The 25,149-nt window shown below is 40.0% G+C and overlaps 1 protein-coding gene across 2 annotated transcripts in view; it reads right to left on the bottom strand.

Moving 5' to 3' along the window:
* UVRAG (UV radiation resistance associated) overlaps positions 1 to 21,537 on the bottom strand; it is a 415,539-nt gene extending 394,002 nt beyond the window's left edge. Inside the window, exon 1 of one of the 2 annotated variants that reach the window (XM_069070876.1) lies at positions 20,803 to 21,537. In XM_069070876.1, coding sequence (XP_068926977.1) covers positions 20,803 to 20,925 — 123 coding nt within the window. In that variant the 5' untranslated portion in view covers positions 20,926 to 21,537. The remainder of the gene's footprint in view (positions 1 to 20,802) is intronic. The other variant, XM_069070877.1, reaches the window with a different exon arrangement.
* Positions 21,538 to 25,149: the final 3,612 nt, after the last annotated feature.

The following is a 25,149-nucleotide window of genomic DNA, read 5'->3' as shown; positions in this document are numbered from 1 at the left end:
GACTTACAAAAGCAACTCAGTGGCAAAAACTAGTTGTACCTATAATTTCATACAGAAATGATGAGCTAAATATAAGGTTTTACAAAGCAGACATCCACTTGCAAAAAATGTCTGGATATAATATGTTAAAGTGCAACATGTAAAATTTAAAAATAAAAAATATTTATTAACATGCATAGGAAAAAATATTGTGGAGGTCTATAAGTGTTACACATTGCACAGGTTTTCCCAATTTTTCAATGTATCAATTCAGTTGCACTGATTTTTTTTGTTTTTAAAAAATGATATTTGGAGGGATCGAAGGACTTGGAATATGATATTCCAGAGGGCAAAGGAGCTGGTATTACAACCAAGAATCACCTACCCAGCAAAACTGAGTATCATGTTTCAGGGGAAAATATGGTCATTCAGACCATAGATAGGACTTTCAAGCATTCTTGATGAAAAAACCAGACTTGAATAGAAAATTTGACATTCAGATACAAGAAGCAAGAGAAGCATGAGAAGGTAAACAGGGAAAAGAAATCATAAGGAACTTAACAAAGTTGAACTATTAACAATTGTAACTGATGAAACTTTTCTCAGTATGAAAATAGTTGAAGGGAATAGAAATATATATATATATATATGTCTATATCGGAAGGTATACAGGCATATGAATACATATGAGAATGTGTGTATATATGTTTACAGGTATATATAGATAGAGGGCACAGGACCAATTTAACAGGAAGGGATGATACTTAAAAGGTGAAATTAAGAGGTGAGAGAGGAATATAATGAGAGGAGATGGGGAGAGACAGAATGGGGTAAACTATCTTAAATAGAAGAGGCAAGGGAAAATGGTTACAATGGAGGGGAAGAATAGGAAGGCAAAAGGGAATGGGTCAACCTTATTTTCATTTAATTTGACTTGGGGAGAGAATGAATTACACACTAAACAGGTATCTCACCCTACAGGAGAGTCGGGGGGAAGGGGATGAGAGGGGGGATGATGGAAGGGAGGGCAGGCTGAGGGGGAGGGAAGTTAGAAGCACCCACTTTTGAAAAGGGACGGATCAAAGTAGAAAGTAGAACAAGTGGGAAGTGGGATAGGAGGGAGGGAAATATAGTCAGTCTTTTACAATACATCTACTATGTTAATGTTTTGCATTAGCTATACATGTACAACTTATACTGAACTGCTTATCTTCCCAGTAAGTGTGGGTGACAATGGAGGAAAGGAATCAATCTGGAATTCAAAGTTTTAAAATCAAATGTTTAGAAATATATATACATATATACTATTATTAATACTATTTTACATGTAATTGGGAATTAAGATATACAGGCACTGGGGCATAGAGATCCACCATGCCCTACTAGAAAAGTCAAAGGGGGCATGGGAGAAGATATGGGAAAGAGCAGATTGGAGGAGGGGATATCCTGTGGGACTATTTTGGGGCAGTGGATAGGGGAAAAATGGGGAGAAAATTTGTAACAAATTCTGGCAGAAATGAATGATGTAAATCAGAAGTTAATAAAACATTTTAAAAATGAAAAAAAAATTAGGAGAAAAAATGCTATTTGTCATATAGGATAAAACTCTTGAGACAGGGAAAGGGAGAAATACTTGGGATGATGTAAGGAACAGAAAACATTGATAACTTCCAAAAAAGAATTTATTAAGTGCTTACTATCTGGCTATTGATCTAGAGCTTAAGAGAGAGAACAACTGAATATATAGAACTGGGAGTCATCTGCCAGAAGTAAGTGAATCTATAGGAGCTAATCACATCACCAAAAAAAAAAAAAAATACAGAAAAAGAAGGCCTCTGACATTATCTTGGGATATATCCACAGATTTGGGGTGGGACATGAACAGTGAGCCAGCAAGGGAGGCTGAGAAGAAGCAAGACAAAGTAGGAGAACTAAGTGAACAAATATCACTAAAACAGAGAGGAAAGAATAATTCAACAATGTTCTCTCATTTCTTTCTCACAATAATCATGGCAAGAGGCAGAGCATGCACTTTTTTTAAGCAATAAGAAAGGTCCAAATCAGAGAAAGGACTTATCCACATTAGTAAATGGCAAAACCCAGGGCTAGAAAGAGCCCAAGTCTTATGACACAAAATTTTAGAGCCTCGAAGGACCTTAGACATAATCTAGCCCAGCTCCTTCATGTTAGGGATAAGAGAACTAAGGCAGAGAAGGGGAAAGCAGCAGTAAATGAATGGTAGAATGAGAAATGAACCCATGTATTGATTCTCAGTCTAGTACTTTTTTGATACTGAGTACTTTTGGATGAAAAATCCAAACTGTAGTAAAAGTTTTTCCAACTTTAGAAGATAAGTTGGCATTTGCTCAGCTAACCCAAACTTTACAAACTTAGGGTCATATCTACGACATAAGGAGAGAGAAATCCAAAACCTACAAAATCCAAAATCCAAAAAACTACTGCAAAAATTCACACCTGTGAGGGTCACAAAAAAAAAAAAAGCCAGTCCCTGTCCTCAGAAGGAATGTCACATAACAAGTACACTAAGAACTAGAACATGGAATGAGTTCACAACAAAAATTCAAGTGCTATGGTGGTTCAGACAGTCCCTCCGCAGGAGGCAATTTCCCAAAGTACTGCTTAAAACAGGCAATTTTAACAGTATGGATTTAACAAAAAAAAAATGTATTTAACAATATGGATTTTTCAGGTTTCTTTTTTACACTTTACATTTAGTAATGACAGAAAACACAGAGAAAAGATATGATTCTCACTCCTCTAAGACTAGGGACAGACTGACAATGGTTGGTTGCCGTAAGTCACATCACAGATAGGAGCCAGTGCACAGAAGCAATCCACTTGCCAAGTTACATGATGGGCACAACAGTGACTAGTGGAAGGCAGGTTAAACCAGGCATGGCAAAGCACTAAATATATCTTTATTTTCTTTTACATCTTCTACATCTTTGGCAGGCCACAAGAAGCCTGGGGCCATGTGTTGTATAAGCCTGGCTTAGATAATATATAGATAGAAATTATATCAGAATCAATAGTTTTAAGATCTGTCATATAGAGTATTTGACGTTGACCTGATTAACCAATGTGGGAGGTAACTCTGGTTGCAGACTAATAGCCCTGGAAGCCCTAAGCTTTTCTATTACCAAAAAATCCCAAAAGAGCCTTTCTTCACCTTTACTATTAAAAAGTATGGTACTCGGGGCGGCTAGGTGGTGCAGTGAGTAAAGCACCAGCCCCGGAGTCAGGAGGACCCAAGTTTGGTTCCAGCCTTAGACACTTAACACCCACACACAAACATACACACACACAAAAAAAACTAGCTGTGTAACCTTGGGCAAGTTACTTAACCCCAAGTGCCCTCCAAAAAGGCAAACAAAATAAATAAATAAAAAAGTATGGTACTGGAGATTTCTTTACTACAGAAATATCAAATGTATATAAACATATTCATATGTACATGCATATACACATACATAAAATCATCATGTTCTACATTCTAAATGTAGATGTATTCCAAGTCCAAAGCTCTACTCACTGCACCATGAAGGAAACAATGATATCTCCCCTAAGTCTTCCCCCTTGCCAGGCTAAGCATTCCAAGCAAGGAGAATGCTATAATCAAAGGAATAGCAACAGCTAGGGTACATAGTCCAATTAGGCTGGAACTAAGAGTTCATCTAGGAGAGCAGTAAGAAAATTATTCTAAAGCCTAAGTCTGACCATGTCATTTAAAACTCCTGTGGCTCCCTATTTCCCCCAAGATAAACTATGAAGTTCTTTTGTTTATCATTTGAAGTACTTCAAAACCTGGTCTTTCCTTACTTTTCCTGTCTTCCTCCCCTCCATGACCTTTACTCTCCAGCTCTACTGACCTATTAGCTCTCTCTCTGAGAAAATGTTCCACCTGTTTCTGTGCCTTTATACTCGTGTACCCTCTCTCCTCACTTCCTCTCTGAGAATTCCTGACATCCTATAAGAGAGTTCAAAAGGCATCTTCCCCAGCTCTACCCCAACCTCAAAACTTCCCCCTTTAAATGTTACTTTCCATCTACTCTATGTGTATGTCTATGTGTTTTACATACAAGGACTGTTCTTCCTTTCTTAAATTCCCTGCACCTGGTGGATAGTTAGTGCTTTAAAAAATATACTGATAAATTATAAAGTAGTTTGGGTCCTGATTGTACAGGCTTTTGAGTAAGATGCTAAAAAAATGTAAACTATCCTTTGAGTAATTGAGAATCACTGAAGATTTCTGAAAAGGGAAGTAGTAAGAAAACAATGGTGGCAACATGCAGGAGACATTATAAGAAGAACTGAGGCAGAGATATAAATTAGAAAACTATTTTAACAATCAATCAATATTAAGCACCCAATATGTGACAGGCACCCTACCAGAAATTCACAGATCATAGATTTAGAAGTGGAAGGGACCTTGGGGCCATCAAGTACAATCCCTTCATTTTACAGAAAAGGAAACTGAGGCTGAGAAGTTCAGTGTTTTGCTCAGTCACATAGCTAGTATGTATGGATTTGAACTCAGGTCTTCCTAGCTCTATGTCCAGTGCTCTATCCACTATGCTACCTAGCTGGGGACACAAAGGGGGAAAAAATCAGTCCCTTCTCTCAAGGAGCTTACATTCTATCAGACACAAAATAAACATGAGATAAATTCAAGGAGTGGGAAAAAGATGAGGTAATCTGGAAAGGTCTTGTATGTATAAAGTGGCTAAACTTTCACAGAAACAAGAGATTCATCTAGGTAGAAAAGAGGAAGTACTTTATTCCAGATGTGGAGGCCACGCAAACACAGATACGTAAGTAGTGATAGGATCACAGAAGCCTGAATAATGGAGATATTAGGTATCCAAAAAAAATAAAAGTGAAGAAATAATCAACAATAATTTGTTTTTAATTTCATAAGTGAACCAAGGGAGAAGAAAGAATAAAATGTGATTCAAAGGTTTTCTCCCTCAACAATTAAAAGACTAGTACTACCACTAAAAAGCACTGTGGCACAGAGAAAACAACACTGGACTAGGGAACAGGAAATCTGGTTTCTAGGCCCAATTCTACCACTTATAAAGCCATGTATTCTTGTTCATAGTAACAGACAATGCCAGGACCGGACAGGAAGTTAGAAACATGGTCCTGGAAGGGACTTTAGGGGTCATCAAGTGCAACCTCCTCTTAATAGGTGGTTAATATAGTGTTGATAGACTGATATCAATAATAACAATAGCTGACATTATTATCTCATTGGCCTTCACAACAATCCTGTTAGGTGCATACAGGTATTTTATCCCCAATTAAATTAAGTCTTACCTCTCTCTCTGCTGTCCTCACTCTAAATTCCTGATAATGTCTTTAACCTAATTTAAACCATATAAAAACTACAAAAATATTGTAAAGGCTAAACTTTGTGGCTTTTCCCAATTACCATTTGAGTCAGTTGTGTGCAATTTCACTATATACACAGCTTTTCCTTTCTAAAGGCCACCCAACATCATCTCTTTTGATCTCTATTTGAGAGCAAATATATCAACACTCTACAAATCACTTGACTACATGTGACCAGTTTGCAAGCAAAAGCATATATTTATAGTCAAAACCTTTCATCTGAAATACACATCTCAAAGTCAACTGACTTTGAGTCTCAAAGGACTGAAAAAAAAATATTTTGTATACAATTTTGTGTTGAAACCAATTACTAAGTGCAATCCCCCAAAATTATCATGGACCTTTGCTGCTACCTCATACCCAAGGCAAAAGATTCATACCCTTTTGAATGGCACAAATAAGTCAGAATTTAAAGTATACTAATAACTCATCTGCAAAAGTTTCTATTACCCTTGTGCATCATTTCGGTTCTAACTCACGCTGGATAGTAACATTAATACACAACAACTATGTCCACATTAGATCCTGAAGTTGCTTCATCACATAAATTGTGGTAAAGCTGTCATTCTTTCTTGGAAGGAAGAAACTCATAAAAATTCCAACACCCACTTTTACTTATACATTGTTTTCACATTCAGTCTCCCTGGTAGCAACTTGGAGAAGCCTGAAAGGGCAATCCAGAGAGAGGCCATCCACCAGCTTCACAGACACACAGAAAGTAAGCCTACATCTTAGAAGGTCACTCAGAAAGAAGTAAAACAAACTTCTGCACAGCCTCATGGCCTAAAGAACAAATGGACTACAGCCATTCTGGGTTTTTATGTGTCTGTTTCACTCTTTCCATTTATTACAATTATGCTCTATTGCATCAGACCGCTGTAAAGAATAAATATTTGCAGGGTGCTTTAAAGTGTGCAAAGTACTTTACAAACATCTCATTTGACCCTCAAAATAGCCATGTAAACTCTTACTCTTATTATCATTTCAAATGAAGTGAGGTTTTAAAAAGCTAAATGATTTTCCCAAGGTAATACAACTACCAACTGTAAGAGTTAGAATTTTATGCCAGACTTCTCTACACACTGAGTCTAACACTCTTCCCACTATACCATAATTCTTCCTAATATATACAACAAATATTTATTAAGTACCTACTGTGTGCTGGGTTCTGCCCTAGGTGCAAAGAAAGAAAATTTTCGATAGTCCCCACCTTCAGAGAGCTCACAGTCCAGGAGATAAGTGACACCAACACAGGTAACTAACTATAACATACAGTATTACATAAATGAAAGTACCATGTGAGGTGAAGAACATCCAGGGAAAGAAGGGAATTCCAGCTTCCTCAAGGAAATGGCATTTACCTCTGTGTTGAGCTTTAGAAGATGCTAGGACTAAAAGAGAAAAAGTATGTATTCCAGGCACACTATGGAACAATATCTAACTGCTACAGGTATCAATGAATCAAGCCAAGAGGAGAAGGTGAGGAGAGAAAGTGTGTCTTCCATGCATGGAAAACAGACAGTAAAAAGGCACAACTCAGTCTGGAGATGTCATGTCAGTGTGGCTAGATCACAGAGTTCAGGGAGTGTAGTAAGGTGTTGGAAAACTGGAAAGGCAGAAGCATAGGGGTTCCTAATGGCTTCAGATGCCCCAGAGACTTTATCTTTGATCCTGGAGGTAAAAGGGAGCCACTGGAGTTTACTGAGAACGTAAAAAATTAGTGTGGTGGCTTATTAGAAGTGGGATTGGAGTAAGGGTGAGACCTGGGGCAGGAAAAACAACCAGAAAGTTATTAAAATAGTCTAGGTGATGGAGATCTCCACCAAAATAGAGTTTGTGGGAATAGAGAGAAAAGGGTGTATATATACAATAAATGTTTGTTGTAAATGTAGAAACAAGAGTTGACAACAAATTGGACATGCTGAGTGAGTGAGAGTAAGAAGGACAGGATAACACCAAAGATGAAAGTCTAGATGACTTGGGAAAATGGCAGTGCCCTCAACAGTAATAGGAGAGATTTGGGGGGGATAGAAAAGGAGCTCAGTTGTGGTGATTTGGTGATTGTACAGGTCATCCATTATAAGATGTCCAAAAGCAACCGATGATGCAGAACCAGAGCTCAAAAAAGAGGTTAGGGCTTCAGATACACATCTGGAAATACTGTACATAAAGATGATATTGGAGATACCCACCCAATAGGAGTTACCTGGACAAAGATCAAGAAAAGGAAACTTGAGAAGAAAGGTCAGATAGCGTTAGGAGACCCAAGAGATAATAACAGGTTAACAAAATCTAGATGAGGATGTATCCAGAAGAGAGTGATAAACCATGTCAACAGCTATAGACAAGTCAAAAAAGATAAAGAATGGGAAAAGTTCATTAGATATGAACTTCAATCACTGATAACTTTGGGGGAAGAACCATCAGTTAAATAAGTAGATCAAAGTCACAACTGCAGAGGGTTTAGAAGCAAGTGAGAGGAAATGAAGCAAAGGCACCTAATATAGACAGATGGTTTTTCTCAAGAAGTTTTGCCAAGAAAGGGAGGAGAAATTTAATGGCTACCAAAGACAGTCGGATCAAGTGAGGGTTTTTGTTTTGTTTAGTTTTTTAAGATTGGGGGAGACATAATCATGTTTCTAAGCAAGGAATGAATCATGAGAAAGGCAGAAATTGAAGATTAGAAAGAAAATGGAAATGATGGTAGAGGCAGTATCCTAAAAAAAAAATAGGAAAGAAGAGGATCGAGGGCACATGTTGTGGGGTTTGCTTTATCAAGGAGATGGGCAACCTCCTTATTAAAGATAGGGGTACAGAAGAAAATAGTGAGGAAGAAGACGTGAGTAATTTGAGAGGAGGAGGAAGGAGCTCTCTGCAAATGGCTTCAATTTTTTCAGTGAAATATGAGGTAAGGTCTTCACTGGAAAGGATTGGGAAAAGGATGCCAAGGGAGGTTTGAAGAAGGATGAAAAAGGTTAGAGTAGCCACTGGTAAATGAAATTTCATATCGATTAGAATTCTTCCAATCATGTCTGTAACCTAGGTAACATTCTCAATTCCTCACTATCCCTCTCTCACATCAAATCCAATCAGGTATATCAATTCTACCACCAAAATATCACTCACAAAGGTCATCTTCTCCCCACTCACACTACAACCACCCTAATTCAACCTTTATTACCTCTTACCTGACCTACTGAAATACCCTCCTAATTGGTTCTTCTCCTACTTGTCTGCCTGGTCCTCCTCTGTCTCCCTTGCTGACTCATCATCTACCTCATGCCCCCTAAACATTGTTGTTCCTCAAGGTTTGGTCCCAGACCCTCTTCTCTTCTCATTCTTTGTAACATCATCAATTCCTAAGAGTTTATCCATCATCTCTATGCAAATGACCTACGATCTCTCCCAAGACTATGTCCTGCATAGTCAATGCCTACCAGACATTTCAAACTCATGTGTCCAAAGCAAAACTCATTATCTTTCCCTCTCAATTCTCCAGTCTTGCAAACTTTCCTATTTCTATTGAAGATACCACCACCCTCCCATTCCCCCAAGTTCACAGCTTCAGTATCACCCTTAACTCCTCACTCTCCCTTACTCCAGATATCCAGTCAGTTGCCAAATCATGTTTCTACCTCCATGACATCTTTCATTTACAAATCCTTCTTCCCACTCAACATAATTACTATATCACCTCAGGTTCCCATTACCTCTCACCTAGATTACTGCAACATCCTCCTAATTGAATCTGGTATACTACTGCCAAAGCACTTTTCCTAAAATCATCAGGGGTGGCTAGGTGGAGCAGTGAATAGAACACCAGCCCCAAAGTCAGGAGGACCTGAGTTCAAATCCGGCTTCAGACTCTTAACACTTACTAGCCATGTGACCTTAGGCAAGTCACTTAACCCCAATTGCCCTGCCTCCCCCCCTCAAAAAAAAAAAAAGGAGTCATCAAGTCACTCTCTTACTCAACTATCTCTAGTGGCTTCCTGTTGCCTCTAAGATTTTATGTGTGTGTGTAGACATATATATATACACACACACACCTCTGTTTAGTTTTTAAAGCCCTATACCATCTGACCCCAAATTATCTTTTTTTAAGTAAATTTTATTTTTAGTTTACATTATTCTTTTCCAAAAGATTTTGAGTTACAAATTTTATCCATCTCTCCCCCACCCACCACCCCAAAATAGCAATCCCAATGTATACCCCCTCCCCCAATCTGCTCTTTCCTATATCCTCCCCCTCCCCCCTCCGACTTTCCAGTAGGGCAAGATGATCTCTATGCCCCAGTACCTGTATATCTTATTTCCCATTGCAGGCAAAAAATAATAATAATATATAGTATTTTTGATTGATATATGTTATTTGATTTGATATATATTTGATATATAAACATATATTTGATTTGATATATATTATATTTTATTTTAAAACTTTGAATTCCAGATTCATTCCTTTCCTCCCTTGTCACCCACCTTTACTGGGAAGATAAGCAATTCAATATAGGTTGTACATGTGTAGCTATGCAAAACATTTCCATAGTGGATATATTGTGAAAGACTTACAATATTTCCCTCCATCCTATCCCACCCCCCACTTGTTCTATTCTTTACTTGACCCTGTCCCTTTCAAAAGTGTGTGCTTCCAACTTTCCTCCCCCCCAACCTGCCCTCACCCTCTTTCATCCCCCCTCTCATCCCCTTCCCCCCTATTTTCATGTAGGGTGAGATACCCTATTTAGTGTGTATGTCATTCCCTCCCTAGGCCAAATTCAATGAGAGTAAGGTTGACTCATTCCCTTTTGCCTTCCTGCTCTTTCTGTCCATTGTAACAGTTTTCCCTTGCCTCTTCTACATAATTTACCCCATTTTGTCTCACCCCATCTCCTCTCATTATATTCCTCTCACCTCTCAATTACACTTTTTAATTATCATCCCTTCCTATTCAATTGGTCCTGTGCCCTTTGTCTATGTATACCTGTACACACATAAATACACACTCACATATGTATTCATATACCCATATACCCTCCTATATAGCCATATATATGTATGTATACATATATATGTACACACACATTTATAAAGTTTCCTAAGTTACAATTATCATTTTTCCATGTAGGAATATAAATAGTTCAACTTTGATAAATTTCTTATGATTTCTTTTCCCTGTTTACCTTCTCACACTTCTCTTGCTTCTTGTACCTGAATGTCAAATTTTCTATTCAGCTCTGGTTTTTTCAGCAAGAATGCTTGAAAGTTCTCTATTCCATTGAATGACCATATTTTCCCCTGAAACATGATACTCAGTTTTGCTGGGTAGGTGACTCTTGGTTTTAATCCCAGCTCCTTTCACCTTCGGAATATCATATTCCAAGACCTTTGATCCCTCACTGTAGAAGCTGCCAGATCCTGTGTCATACTGATTGTGTTTCCACCAAAGTGATTCTTCTTGGCTGCTTGTAATATTTTCTTCTTGATTTGGGAACTCTGGAACCTGGCTATAATATTCCTAGGAGTTTTCTTTCTGGGATCTTTTTCAGGAGGTGATCAGTGGATTCTTTCAACCTCTATTGTTCCCCCTGGTTCTAAAACATCAGGGCAATTTTCCTTGAGAATTTCTTGAAGAATTTCTGGGTTATCTCTTTGATCATGGCTTTCAGGTAGTCCAATAATTTTTAAATTATCTCTCCTGCATAGGTCAGTGGTTTTTCCAATGAGATATTTCACACTGTCTTCTATTTTTTCATTTGGATCTGTTTAATAGTATCTTGATTTCTCATAAAGTCACTAGCTTCCATTTGCCCCAATCTAATTTTGAAGGAATGATTCTCTTCGGTGAGCTTTTGAGATTCCTTTTCCATCCCACAAATTCAGCTTTTTTAAGGCATTCTTCTCATGGGCTTTTTGGGCCTTTTGGGGCCTCTTTTGTCATTTGAGTTAGTCTATTTTTTAAAGTATTATTTTCTTCAGTCAGGTTGTTGACTCTCTTTTCATGATTTTCTTGCATCATTCTCATTTCTCTTCCCAATTTTTCCTCTACTTCTCTTACTTGGTTTTCAAAATCCTTCTTAAGCTCCTCTATGGCCTGTAAGCAATTCATATTTTTCCTGGAAGCTTTTGGTGCAGGAGTTCTGACTTCGCTATATTCCTCCTGTTTCATGCTTTGATTCTTTTTGTCCCCAAAATTAGAATCTAATGTCGAACAGCAGTTCTACTTGCTTTGCTTCCTTTGCTTGCTCATGTTGCCCCTCAATTACTTGACTTTTGAGCTTTTTGACACAGTAGAACTTTGTTTCCAGAGAGAGGAGTTTTGTCCCAAATCGCTGAGGTTTTCTCAGATGCTGGAGCCTCCACATGCTCTGGCAAGCTGGTCACACACCCCAGGACCTCCACCCTAGACAGTGATCCAGATTCAAGCAGGTTAAAGCAAGTTTGATTACACCTCAGATTGGTCACTTGGTCCCCCTACAATCTGCAGGGCAGGAGCTCTGAAGCAGCCACGTGGCAGCGCCTCAGCCCCTTCTCCCTCTGGGGGCAGAGGCTAGACCATAGTCCCGGACCCCGTTCCCAAAGTCCACTGACCTCTCATTTTGTCTTTGGCATTTATGGGTTGATAATTCTGGAAACCACCACAACTGCTGGTGGGCCACTCTCCGGTAGTCCCTCCAGCCAGGGCTGGTCATGGCCACCCTGAGGCTAAAACCTCGGGCTCATGCAGGGCTGAGTTCTGCTCCCAGAGCCCTGCGATGGCCCCTTCCTGCCAGCCTGCCGGGTTGTTTTCAGTACAAGGTTAGTTTCTCTCTGTCACTTTGTGGGTTCTGTAGCTCTAGTTTGTTTAGAGTCATTTTTTACATGCATTGGAGGAGGTGGAAGTGGGAGCCATGCAGAAGTCCTGTTTCTATGCCACCATCTTGGCCCAACTCCCCCAATTTATCTTTCTAACCTCAAGAGATATTATACTCCTCTGCATACTCTACAAAGGTAAGAAGAAAATGGTTTTCCCTCTGTTCTTCACATGACACTCCATCTCCCATCCCCACACTTTTGCACCAGCCAATCCTCCTACCTGGAATGCATTCCTACCTTACTTACTTTTTATTTTTTATATAATGTGAAAATGTTCACTCACCCAGGAAAATGTAAGCTCCTTGAGGGCAGGAGTGGTCTTTTTTATCCCAAGCCTAGCACAATACCTGACACACAGAAGGTTTTTAATAAGGGTTTGATGAATTTAACTAGAATCTAGTCTAAAACCTGAAAGGCTATGGTACTAAAAAATAAAGTAGACGTACAGATTTAATAAGCTTGTTGTAATTATCATATAATAATATAGAAGAACAGGAACTGATAGACCAGAGTTATAGTCCCAGCTGTACCATGAGCTTGTTACAAGACCTTCAGTAAGTCATTTAACTATACCTCAAATTTATATAACACAATGCTGTTTACAAAATGATTCTATAATTAAGTCTTAGATTTGAATCCCAGCTACATTGCTATGCCACATTTAGCCTCAGTTTTCCCATAAGTAAACAAAGGGAATTGAACTAAATAATCAAGTGCAAGGTCTCTTCATTCTAAACATCTATGAATCTATGCTAATTCATTTTATCTTTACAATAATCCTATATGGTAGGCAGGGAAGAGATTATTGCCTAAGAATTCATCTATGTAATAAAGGAATCAGATTAGCCCAGAAATTCTTAATCCTACTCTATGAACTTGTTTTATAATATTTAGATAATTTTATTTCAATGTAACTGGAGAACTTGTTTACAATATTTTGATAATTATTTTTAATATAACTGGCTTCCTTTGTAATTCTACATATTTCATCTTATGCATTTTAAAATATTATTCTGAGAGTCTATAGGCTTTACCCAACTGCCAAAAGGACCCATGACAAAAAAAGTTTAAAACCCCTGAACCAAATGATCTCTAAGGTCTTTCCACATTCTAAGTTCTTTAATGCAGTGCGTACATGTACCCTTTTCAAAGGAGGTTGGAAACAAGGTTATTTGACACTAGTGCATAAAGGAGTAATGCCAATATATGGAGGGCCCAATTCCAAGCTTTCAATTTTCTATGTGTTCTTCTGTCCCTCTAATCTAACACAGCAATGCCATTACTAGAAAATGAAGGAAACTTCATCCCCATATTATGGAAGAGGTTTTATACCCTTCTCTTGATATAATCTAAAGTATTTCTAACTCACATCTCAATTTACATGCTACTTAAAATAGGAGATATCTCAAATATGTTTTTTTCTCTTCAGTTCATTTATAAAAATAAGAAAAGCATATTTGGAAACCAGTTAAGAAAACTTTTTCATCTTCTCAAGTCCTTAAGGCTCAACTGATTCATTTCAATTCTGTTCTTGTTCTATTTCAGGCAGTTTCACTTCTTAGTTTCCTACTATATAATCTGAGTTGTGACCCTGCTGGAGAAAAATGTTAATATGTGAACCAAATATCAAGTCATCTTTTCCTCTTGAAAAAATGGAAAATGTTTTCACATGAAATACAATGTAACTGACCAAAAGGCCAACCCTAACTGGTGCTACCATCTGTGACAAACCTGCTTGTCAAGGAGAAATAATGATACTAAGCTGCTTATGCAACCTTTAAGTTTCTGAAGTTTCCTAAATTCCTATATTCACCTTCTCTTGCTTGTTAATAACAGGAGCTAAAGGAATTTAGAACAGAAACATCTTCATTAATTATAGGCATATCCCAAATAACAATACCTTGACCATAATATTGCACAACCACCTCATTACAACATTAGAAAATGAGTCCATATAACTAAACCCTTCCGGCTAGCACCCAGATCTAGTTCTTTCCTCACTCCTACAGAAGTGTTCTCAGGCATTCCCTTTCCATCATGAACTTTCCATCTCTCTGTCTCCACTAACTAGTGCCTATCTGCCTAAAATCTTATTTAATATTAACCATGCCCTAGCCTAGGAAAAGTCTTCCTTTGATCTGTCTAGCCATCCAGAAACGTTTCCATCTCTCCCCTCTCCTTTTCACAAAGCTGTCTTCAGTCAGTACAATCAATGCCTCCTTCCTCAGGACAGTTTAATCCCTTTCAATATGATTTCCTCCCTAACACTCTACTTAAACTAATCAAAGGTCACCAGCAAACTCCTAATACCTAAATGAAACAAGCCATTTTTCTTTTCCTACCAGTTTTCATCCTCTTTGACCTTACTAGAGCTTCTAACACATTAAATCCCTCCCTACTGTGGACCATCTTTCCCCTCTTGGCTTCAGAGACACTATTCATCCTACTTCTTTACATGGATGCTCCCCAACATTCTGTCTTTGGCATTCTTATTCTCTCTCTACACTTTCCCTTAGCAACCTCATTTACTCCTATGGCTTCAACTACCATTTCCATGAACTCTCTAATCTTTATCATTAACCCTAACCTAACCTCAATGAGACTGGAAAAATAATTTACAGCCAGGTTCAAAAAGCCTTTAAAAAGTTAAATAGAGGTATTTATATTTTATTCAAGAGGCAGTAGGGAATTATTGCAGTTTATTGAGTAGGGAAGTAACACTGTAAGATCTATGCTTAAAAAAAATTACTTGGGCAAACAGTTACCAGGTCCTATCAATTATAAACCCACAATCTCTCTCAAATCCCTCCCCTCCTATTTATTCCCACTGCCACGATTAATACAGGCCTTCATTACTATCCACCTATACTATGAGAAAAAAAAAAATAACAAGCCTTTCCAACTTCACTCTGTCCTCCACAATCAGTGTGTCACTTCTTTCCTTTAAAATCTTCAGAAACACCCTAGGGAATAAAATCCACATCCCTTTACCTTGCATTCAGGGTCCTCCACAATTTTGGTGCCATTTTACCTTTCCGGCCTTACATCACTTTACTGTTCTTCATGTCCTCTAAGCTCTGACCAAAATGGACTAATCACCCAAATATGCTTTATCTTCCCCACTTCCACATCTTGTCTCATGCTTCCTCTTATGCCAGGAACATCCTCTCTCCCACTCTACATCTCCCATTAGAACTCTCTAAAAGTGGAAATTATGTGTTTGTATCTTATCCCTCTTCATTATACTGTAAGATTCACGAGTATATGTAGAAAATTTTAATGTTTACTTAACACCACATTATTCACACAATTGCCTATTTAGAACAGTTCTTATGAAACTGACCCTGTAACACCATGTGGCCTACCATGTTTTTGCAGAACCAATTAATGACATTAGGCAGGGTATTATTATATGCCTGTAATATATTAAAAGTCACATTATTCCTGGCACTGAAGTGTACTTCAATGGGGAACGTATAACTAACAGATGATTAACTTCAGTGTCTATGGACTAATGGTAAGATTTGGACAAGAAAGCAAAAGCAAAAGTGGTTTGTTATTAGTAAGGTATCTTCCATCAAAACTAAGCTGGGAATGGAAGGTGGGGAAAAGGAGCTGTGAGCCAGAAGACACTGGCTTCCAATCCTGGCTCTGCCACTGATATGCAGTAAGACTGTGGCTAAGTCCCTTTCCAGCTCCAAAACTATCTCTTCAATTGTTTTCTCAGTACCTCCTTACACAATTATGTATTATAGTTACAGGAATATGGTCAAATCCTATGCCCATACAAAGTTCCATAAAGGAAGAACACTATTTTATATAAACTTTGTATCTTAGTCTTGAACAGCCCTCTGCACAGAGCAGGCCCTTGACAAATGATTGGTTAAATGAAATACCCTACCTACACTGAAAAAAGCACTTTTATAAATTTTAAAGTGTTGTATAAATGTAGGCTCCTCTTCCGTGCATTTGTTTTTTGATTGGACCTGTGAAGTTCCTGGTGAATCTACCAAGACTGACCAGCACCTTTTTGGCAACCTAGCCTTAGAAAGTTGCCTGGGCACATTAGTCATGATATATAGAAGAGTTAGAACTAATGGGAGGAACCATAAGAAAGAAGAAACAAAACAACAACAAAAAAAGGAGAGCCAAGGGTCTGCTTCCATCTGCATTCAGGCTCCAAAGTCCTTTCCCTGGATGTGGATGGATAGCATTTTCCACCATTAGTCTTGTGGAGTAATAATATTCTAATATAAATTATTACCATAATTTGTTCATCCATTCTCCGGCTGATGGGCATCCCTCCTTAGTTTCCAGTTCTTTGTCACTACAATAAGAGCTACTATGAGTATTTTTGTACATCCTGGTCCTTTTTCCTCTCTTTAATCTCTTTGAGAGTATAGGCCTATAAGTGGCATCACCAAGTCAAAAAATATTCATAGTTTAGTGACTGTGAGGGCACAGTTACAAATTGCTTTTGCCTCACTATTCTCTCAATTTCTTTTTCTTATCACACTGTTAGAGTTGCATTTCTAACACTGTCAAAAAACAATGACGATGGGGTGGCTAGGCAGCGCAGTAAATATAGCGCAGGCCCTGGAGTCAGGACCAGAGTTCAAATACAGCCTCAGACACCTGACAAAAAGAAAAAAACACACACAAAAAAACAATGACGATAATTTACATTCTTGCTTTACCTTTTTTTTTTTTTTTGCTTTTTGGAGGGGGGAAAGCAGGGCAATTGGGGTTAAGTGACTTGTCCAAGGCCTGCATGGCTAGTAAGTGTTAAGTGGGTGAGGCCACATTTGAACTCAGGTCCTCCTGACTCAAGGGCCAGTGGTCTATTCACTGTGCAACCTAACCACCCCCTCTACCAATTCTTAAGGTTTAAATTATTTAGTTTCCAACTTATGTTTAATCTTTCTCCCAAGGCCTTTATTGAATACGGTTTTATTGAACTGTGGTAAATAAAGAATATTTTTTTTTAGTTGCCTGGGGCACTAACAGGTGGTCACATATTCACTGTGTCAGGAAGGGGGCTTGAAGCAGAACATTCTGAACTAATAGACCAGTTCTCTACATATTATGAACACTGCCTCTAATTGTAAAGAAAGAAAAATTAATCTTGAAGTCATAAGACCGGGGTTCAATTCCCAGCTCTTCCATTAATTGTGTGACCACTGAAAAGTCATTTTAAAGATTAACTTTCTTTTATTCCTCTGTAGAATGGGAACAATAATATTTGAACTGGCTATTTCACATGTCTGTAGCAAAGAAAGTGCTTTGTAAAGTGTACAGATCATACAAATATGAGCTATTATTAGTAGTGACTAAAAGTTAGGTAATTGTTTGTATTTCTAGTGTATGTTTTTATCACTTTCAACTCTAAGGTCCTGAAAGGCAGTCCAATATTCACGGAATCCCACCATTTTACTGACTCTGTAGAAAGATAAGACTCATCTCTGCTATTAAAAAATTTAGCTCTTCACCAAGTTCTACACATAGTGGGCTCTCAATAAATTTAGTTAGCTGGCATTTTCCTTTCCTAAAGAACGAGGAAGGAGGTTCAGAGGAAAAGTTCTCAGCTGAGCTTTTAAGAATATGTGAAAAGGTTACCTTAAGTTTACTTCCAGGTTCCCACCTAGAAGGATGTAAAAGACATTCATTATAATGTCTTTTATAATATAATAATTTATTATGTCAAAAGAACTTTTAAAAGCTTACAACCAGTGGTTAATTATAAACCTAACCAAAAATTTTTAAGTATAGACAATCTCCACAATTTCAAATCAGGCACTTATATGAGTATAGGCAAGAGCATATCCCACTAGAACCATAGGCCAAGAATGAGTAGTTCCATTACACAGAAGCATGGAACTTCAGAGCTGGAAGGGACCTTGGAGACTACCCCCTAGATTTTATACATTCAAGACAAGGAAAGAGGACAGAACTTGAAGTCAGAAGACCTAACAACGGTAAATAAACTCAATTCTACCTCCTCATTATCCAGCATACCTGTGGGCAAGTCACCCAAATTCCATGAGTGTCTCTCGATTTGAATTTGAACCAGAAAAAAACAAGGACTTTTGAAAACTCAAAGAGAGCAAAGAAAATACTGACCAAAACACACATTTATAACTTAAGCTTTTATAATGACTAGAAAAGTTTAGAGATTAATACTGTCTTTTAGTCAGGTATCACATTTAATCTACACATTTTTTAAAAAACACAAAGACAGGTTTAAAATCAAGCACCATTCTTAGGGTATCAAATTCTATATACTTTCTGCCAGCACAAAGAGAATGAGGCCCTGGCTGTGGGTGGCAGAGAACCAGAGAAGCAATACCTTTTAAAAGGTGTTTCATACCAAGCGTAGAAACCTGAGCATTTCAACCCAGATGGTAAGCCATGTTTGCTTTCCAGCATACTAAGTAAAAACCAAGAGCAAAGAACTCATGGAGTCTTCACCATAGCCATCCAAAACATTCCAAAAGGATGACACCTAAGGAAGATGCTATAGCCATACTTAGCATTTGTATGGCATTCAACACTTTGCTAAGATCCCAAAAATTTGACAAATACAAAAAACAGCCAAAAATCACAGACTATCATTTGCAAGAACTTCAAAATCCATCAAAAACCTAGTCTAATCTGTTTGAGAGTCTCTTCTAACACTCCAAAAGTGAAACTTAATAGTTTTCAGAAAGCTCTTCTAGGTTATTAACCAATGTTCTCTTTCCCTTTCTTTCTCCCTCACCTCACCCCAAATCTCAAAGTTCCCCCCAGTCCTAAAACTTCTTGGCTAACTTTCTCAAAGTTTCCTTATTATCCTACTCTGAGTTTTCCTTCATTCCCAAACTCCTCACCAGCATAAAAAGCACAACTGACAATTTTTCACCAATCCCTTCCCCTAAGGATCTTGAAGCTTAAAAAACCCTTAGAAATCATCTAGTTCTACACTCCTTCAACTTAAAAATGAGAGAATGAAGGCAGAGAGAGGTTGAGTGACTTGCCCAAGGTCGGAGTGCTAACAAGCCAGCAGAGAAGGGGCTCTCCTGCCTTCAAATCCAAAGTTCTCTCCTTGCCCACCAGGAAAAGCAAATTGCCATCTATAAGAGTTAAGATCATTATTTTACACCAAGTTGACTCCCTCACACCCTGGAAGTTCTCACCACCTCCTCTCCTCTCATAATCACATTTTCTATTTCATTCCTCTCTTCCGGTCCTCCCCCTTCCCCTACCCCACCTTCATCTTTATTCTCTTAAGTACCACTTGGAATCCTTAACTATTGGGAATGAGGAGGGAGAGGGGGCACTCTATGAGGACTGAAACCCAGAAGCTGCAAGGAAAAACCATAATAAAGTCACATTCAACAGTGGACTCTGAGTAAGGAGGAAGTGATCCTGACTCCTTCACAGGGAGAAATGAATGATCTCTAAAGAACACCACCATGATGACCATCACCATCCCACCACCCTGAAGTATCCAAGGAGGAAGAATCATAGTTGCCCAGAGGGAGGTGACCCTGAGAAAATGACCATGATGAACTCATGGAAAGGAAGTGATCCCTGGACCATGAGACCACCACACCACTAACAGCCCCTCCTTTAAATGACCTTAAAGTCCACCTAAGGAGGTGCCTCCTGGGAGAGAAGAGGTCAACCATAAGCTAAGAGGTAAAAGTGACCCTGAGGCTTGGCAAGAGTTGAACACACACACACACACACACACACACACACACACACACACACACTCACTCACACACACACTTACCCCTCTCTTTCCTAAGAGGATGAAGGTGAAAGGATATAGGAGAAGGAACGGCGTGAGGCTACGAAGCATTAAGGGGACAGTGGGAGGACAGTACGACTAGCCTTAAAGGAACAGAAGGGTGATTATGAAATCTTGATTGGACAATACGAGTGTGTGGGGGCATATAAGGGATAGTAATAGGGAAGGGAGATGACCATGAAGCCCAGAAGGGAGTGGGGGCTGTGTGACTATGGAGCCAAGAGGGATAAGTGGCAAGCCTCAGGCTCACTTGCACATGTTAGCTTATGGTTGACCTCGTCTGTCCCTGGTGGCATCTCCTTAAGGGGCCTTTAAAGTAGGAGCTGTTAGTGGTGGGGGGGGGGGCGACGACGGGGATGACTGTTTAGTCTAGAAGGGGCAGTACTGGGAGAAGCGGGTGTCTAAAAGCCCCGGGAAGGAAGCAACTATGAAGTTCGGGGAGGGGAGGGGGGGGGGGGGAGAGTGACTAAGAGTCCAGAGAGGACAGTGCTGGGGGAAGCGGGTGACTACCAAGTCCCGAGAGGACAGTAGGGGGGAAGGGGGTCGTTGACTATGAAGCCCTGGGGGAACAGGCTAATGAAGAGCCCAGAGGGGACAGTGGTGGGAAGTCCGGAAGGCTAGGGTGACCCCGGAGCCCCAGGGGGCAGAGTCTCCGGGGCCTCAGGAAGCCGCCCGTGCTGCCCTCGGGGGAACCCGGGGGCCCCGCATGGGGAAGCGCCCAGGCAGCCCGGGTTGGGCTCCCGGCGCGCGGCCGCGCTCACCTGCTGCGACGGCAGCTCCACATGCAGGGCCCGCGAGGAGGCGGCGGCGGGGCCCGGGGCCAGCGGGGAAACCCCGGCGCCTGGCAAGGCGACCACGGCGGCGGTGGCGGCCGAGCCGCTCATCGCGAGCCCGGGGCTGCCCCGCGGTGGCGTCCGCGCTTCTCCCGCATCAGCGCCCCGAGCCGCTTCCTCCGCCGGCTTCTCCTCCTGCTCCTCCTCCTCCCGCCCTTCCTCTGGCGCGCTCGGTCTCTCGGAACTCCCCACACGTCGGGTGGCGAGTGGACAATTCCTCCGCGGGCCGCCTCTACAGCTCCTCACGGAAGGGCCATATTACCGCAGTGCAAAACCTCTCTCCCGGGCCGGCCGCGGCCGAGACCCGGCACGCTCATTGGCCCAGCTCCACAGGGGGCGGGACCGTAAGCTGCCTCAGCCCCGTGCTATTGGAAAGACATCCCGTCGATCACTTCCGAGGAGGACCGGGAAGCGGGGCGGGGAAAGGAAGCTTGGGGACTCGCCGAGCGGCCTAAATTGCGTCGGTGAAGCGGCACTGAAGCCGGGGGAGCGGATTTTGACTGGTCTGCGGCCTCCCAGGGGGGCAGAGCCTCGTGTCAGGAGCTGTTGGGTTATTGGTCCAAGTCCCCGTCGATCGAAACGAAGGGGAGAGACAGGAGAGAACTGAAGGGGTCGGGGGAGGAGCGCCCTGGGTCTCCCCTGTCACGTGCAGGTGGCTGTAACGTCATCTGAGTACTGACAGTCTGTACTCTGAGCCACTTCCGCCCGGACATAGTTACCATAGTAACGAACTACCTAGGAAAGGGGGGGGGGGGGGCTGTGAAAAGTACCAGGCATCTGGGAACCAAGGGTGCTAGAATTACTATACTTGGGAGAACACACGTGGGACCCAGACAGCAGCATAGGACTGACTTCTAGTTGGCAAACATTTGCTGAGTGCCTTGTATGGCTCCCCATTGCCTGACAAATAATAATAATTAGCGGTCGTGAAACTCAGCAAGCTTTTAGCTTGGTGGACTAAATAGAGGGGCGGGACTCTTAGGAAGTCCTGGTTTGGATTTCTGACTCTGACAATTAATAGCTGTGAATCACTTAATTCTCTAATCCTCAATTATCTCGTTGGTAAAATGAGGATAAGACTTGCAGGTACTTGGTAGGAGAGCTTAGAATCTGACAGAAGAGCTTACAATCTAAGCATAATAAAGATGATAAACGCTACCTCTTAGCGTTTAACATACAAGTATTTTTGTCATCCCCGTTTTATTACTGGAAAAAGAGGAACTGTTAGCTTAAGATCACATAGCTACTGAGTAGCTAATTCACGAAGCAGCTTACAGTAGTGGAATCAGAAATAGGTTTTGAGTTGGAAGACCTGGTTTAAATCCCAGTCTTGCTACTTACTACCTGGGAGACCCTAAGCAAGTCATTTAATATTTCTTGGATTCCAGTTTCTTCATCTATAAAATGGAATTGAATCTAAATCCTGTGATACTGTAAACCTACATCTTATGACAGTAAACCCAGTATCAAATATAAAACAAATTCCTAGCCTGGCATTCAAGCCCTCAGAGACCTAACTTTCCAGTCTTTTCACAGACTGCATCCATTTCAAACTCTCTCCTGCCAAACTTGCTGTTCTTGGAGTAGAAACAATAACCTAACAATTGTGCTTGGTTCTCTCCTTCAAGCCCTAAAAGGATGCTTAAAACAAGCACTCTTGAAAGAAAAAAAAATTCCCAAGGCACCACTACCTTCAATGCCTGAGTAGGCAACTTCCACTCTGAAGGGCCTTGTGTGAAAGGCAGCGAAATGATGCAGAAAGTACTGAATTGGGACAAGACCTGTTACCTGTGTGATATCCTTAGACAAGTCACTTCACTTATCTGGGATTGTTTCCCCATCTATAAAATAAGGGGATTCAATCAAAGTGGTACAAATATTAAATGACAGAAATAGTCAATGTTAGAAGTCACTGACCTCTTCACATCCTTTGACCTAGTGATCTTCTGATTGAACAAATATCCCAAAGAAGGCAAAGACAGAAGAAAAGGTCCCATATAAAGAAATCAACAAGAATTTGTGAAGTTCTTGCTATGTATCAGGCAATGTACCAAATATTGGGGATATGAAGAAAAAGCAAAAACAGACCTTTCTCTGAGTCTTAAAGAAAGCCAGGGATGGTAGTGCAGTGAATAGAGCACTGGCCCTGAGGTCAGGAGGACTTGAGTTCAAATCTGGCCTCAGACACTTAACACTTACTAGCCGTGTGACCTTGGGCAAGTCACTGAGCAACCCCAATTGTCCAGCCTTCCCCCCTCCAAAAAGCAAAAAAAAAAAAAATGCCAGGGATTCTAAGAGGTGGAGGTAAGTAGGAAGAGCCCTCCAGAAATGAGGGACAGCCAGGACATAGATAAGAAAAGCAGTATTATGTGTGAGGAACAGGCAGTGTGGGCACAATATAGTGTATAAGGGGGACAATAAGATGGAAAAGGCAAGAAAAGATCGGGTTTTAAATACCAACAGTGTTTCTATTTAATTCTAGAAGTAATAGAGAGCCACTGAATTTACTGAGTGGGGGAAATGGGGGAGGGAAGGGAGTGACGCTGTCAGGCTTTTAATTAAAGAAAATTAATTTGGCATCTGTATTTATATCTGTGTGTGTGTATTTGTAAAGCCTCATCAGACAGTCATTTTGCTTTCTTATTTTTTTCTTTTTCTTTGGGATATTTTTTGTTGCTTCCTTCTGTACAATATTGCAAACCTCTGTTCACAATTCTTCAGGAACTCTGTCTACCAGATCTAATCCCTTAAGTCTATTCATCACCTCCACTTCATATGCATAAAGGATGCTATTTAAGTCATGCCTTTATGGTCTGATGGTTTTCCCTACTTTCTTCAATTTGTCTGAATTTCACAATAAGAACCCATCATCTGAGCCACAGTAAGCTCTAAATTTTGTTTTAACTGACTGTATAGAGTTCCTCCACCTTTGGATGTAAAGTACATAATCAATCTGATTTCTATATTGACCATCTGGTGATATCCATGTGTAGAGTCTCCTTTTGGGTTGTTGAAAAAGAGTGTTTATTATGACCAGAGGATTGGCTTGACAAAATTCCATTAGTCTCTGCCCTGCTTAATTTTGTACTTTAAGGCTAAACTTGCCTATTATTCCAGTTATCTTTTGATTTCCTACTTTTGCATTCCAATCTCCTATTATGAATGTGATATCTTCTTTTAGTGTTATTTCTAAAAAAAATATTGTAGGTCTTCATTGAACTGATCGACTTTGGCTTCTTTGGCATCATAGGCTGAAGCACAAACTTTTATTACTGTGATGTTGAGCAGTTTGCCTTGGATCTGAACAGATATCATTTGGTCATTTTTGAGATGATATCCCAATACTGCTTTTCTTACTCTTTTATTGACTATGAGGGCTACTCTGTTTTTTTAAAGGGTTCTTGCCCATAGGAGTATATGTAATGATCACCAGGATTTAATTCACCCATTCCCATCCAATTAAGTTCACTGACACCCACGATAATGATGTTTAATCTTTCTATCTCCTATTTGAACACATCTAGCTTACCTTGGTTCATAGACCTTACATTCCAGGTTCCTATACAATATTGATCTTTACAGCATCAGATTTTCCTTTCGTCATCAGATGCATCTGTAGCTGATCTTCATTTTGGCTTTGGCCCAACCACTTCATCAGTACTGGAGACACTTATAGTTGTCCCCTGCTCTTTCCCAGTAATGTATTGGATACCTTCCAATCTGAGGGGCTCATCTTCCAATGCCATATCTTTTATCTTTGTAATGCTAACCACAGAGTTTTCTTGGCAAAGATACCAAGAGAAGTTTGCCATTTCCTCCTCCTGTGGATCACCTTTTGTCAGAGGTTTGCAGTATTGTACCAAAGGTAGCAACAAAAAGCATTCCAAAGGAAAAAAAAAGAGCAAGAAAGCAAAATGGCTGTCTGGTAAGGCTTTAGAAATAGCTGAGGAAAGAAAGCAAGCAAAAGGGAAATGAGAAAGGGATATACCCAACTGAATGCAGAATTCCACAGAACAGCAAAGACAGGTAAGAAAATTTTCTTAAATGATCAATGCAAAGAAACAGAAGAAAACAATAGAATGGGAAAGACAAGAGATCTCTTCAAAAAAGAGGAAGTTTAATGCAAAAATGGGTGTGATAAAAGACAAAAATAGTAGAGATTTAACAGAAGCAAAAGAGAATAAAAAAGGTGGCAAGAATACACAAAAGAACTATACAGGAAATATCTTAACATCATCAATGCTCTAGAACCAGACATTCTGCAGAATGAAATCA

Source organism: Petaurus breviceps, unplaced genomic scaffold (assembly GCF_028583685.1).
Source record: "Petaurus breviceps papuanus isolate PSGF00001 unplaced genomic scaffold, PetGlider_PUasm1.0 90823, whole genome shotgun sequence".
Taxonomy (NCBI): Eukaryota; Metazoa; Chordata; class Mammalia; order Diprotodontia; family Petauridae; genus Petaurus; species Petaurus breviceps.
This window is presented reverse-complemented; position numbering and strand designations above follow the sequence as displayed.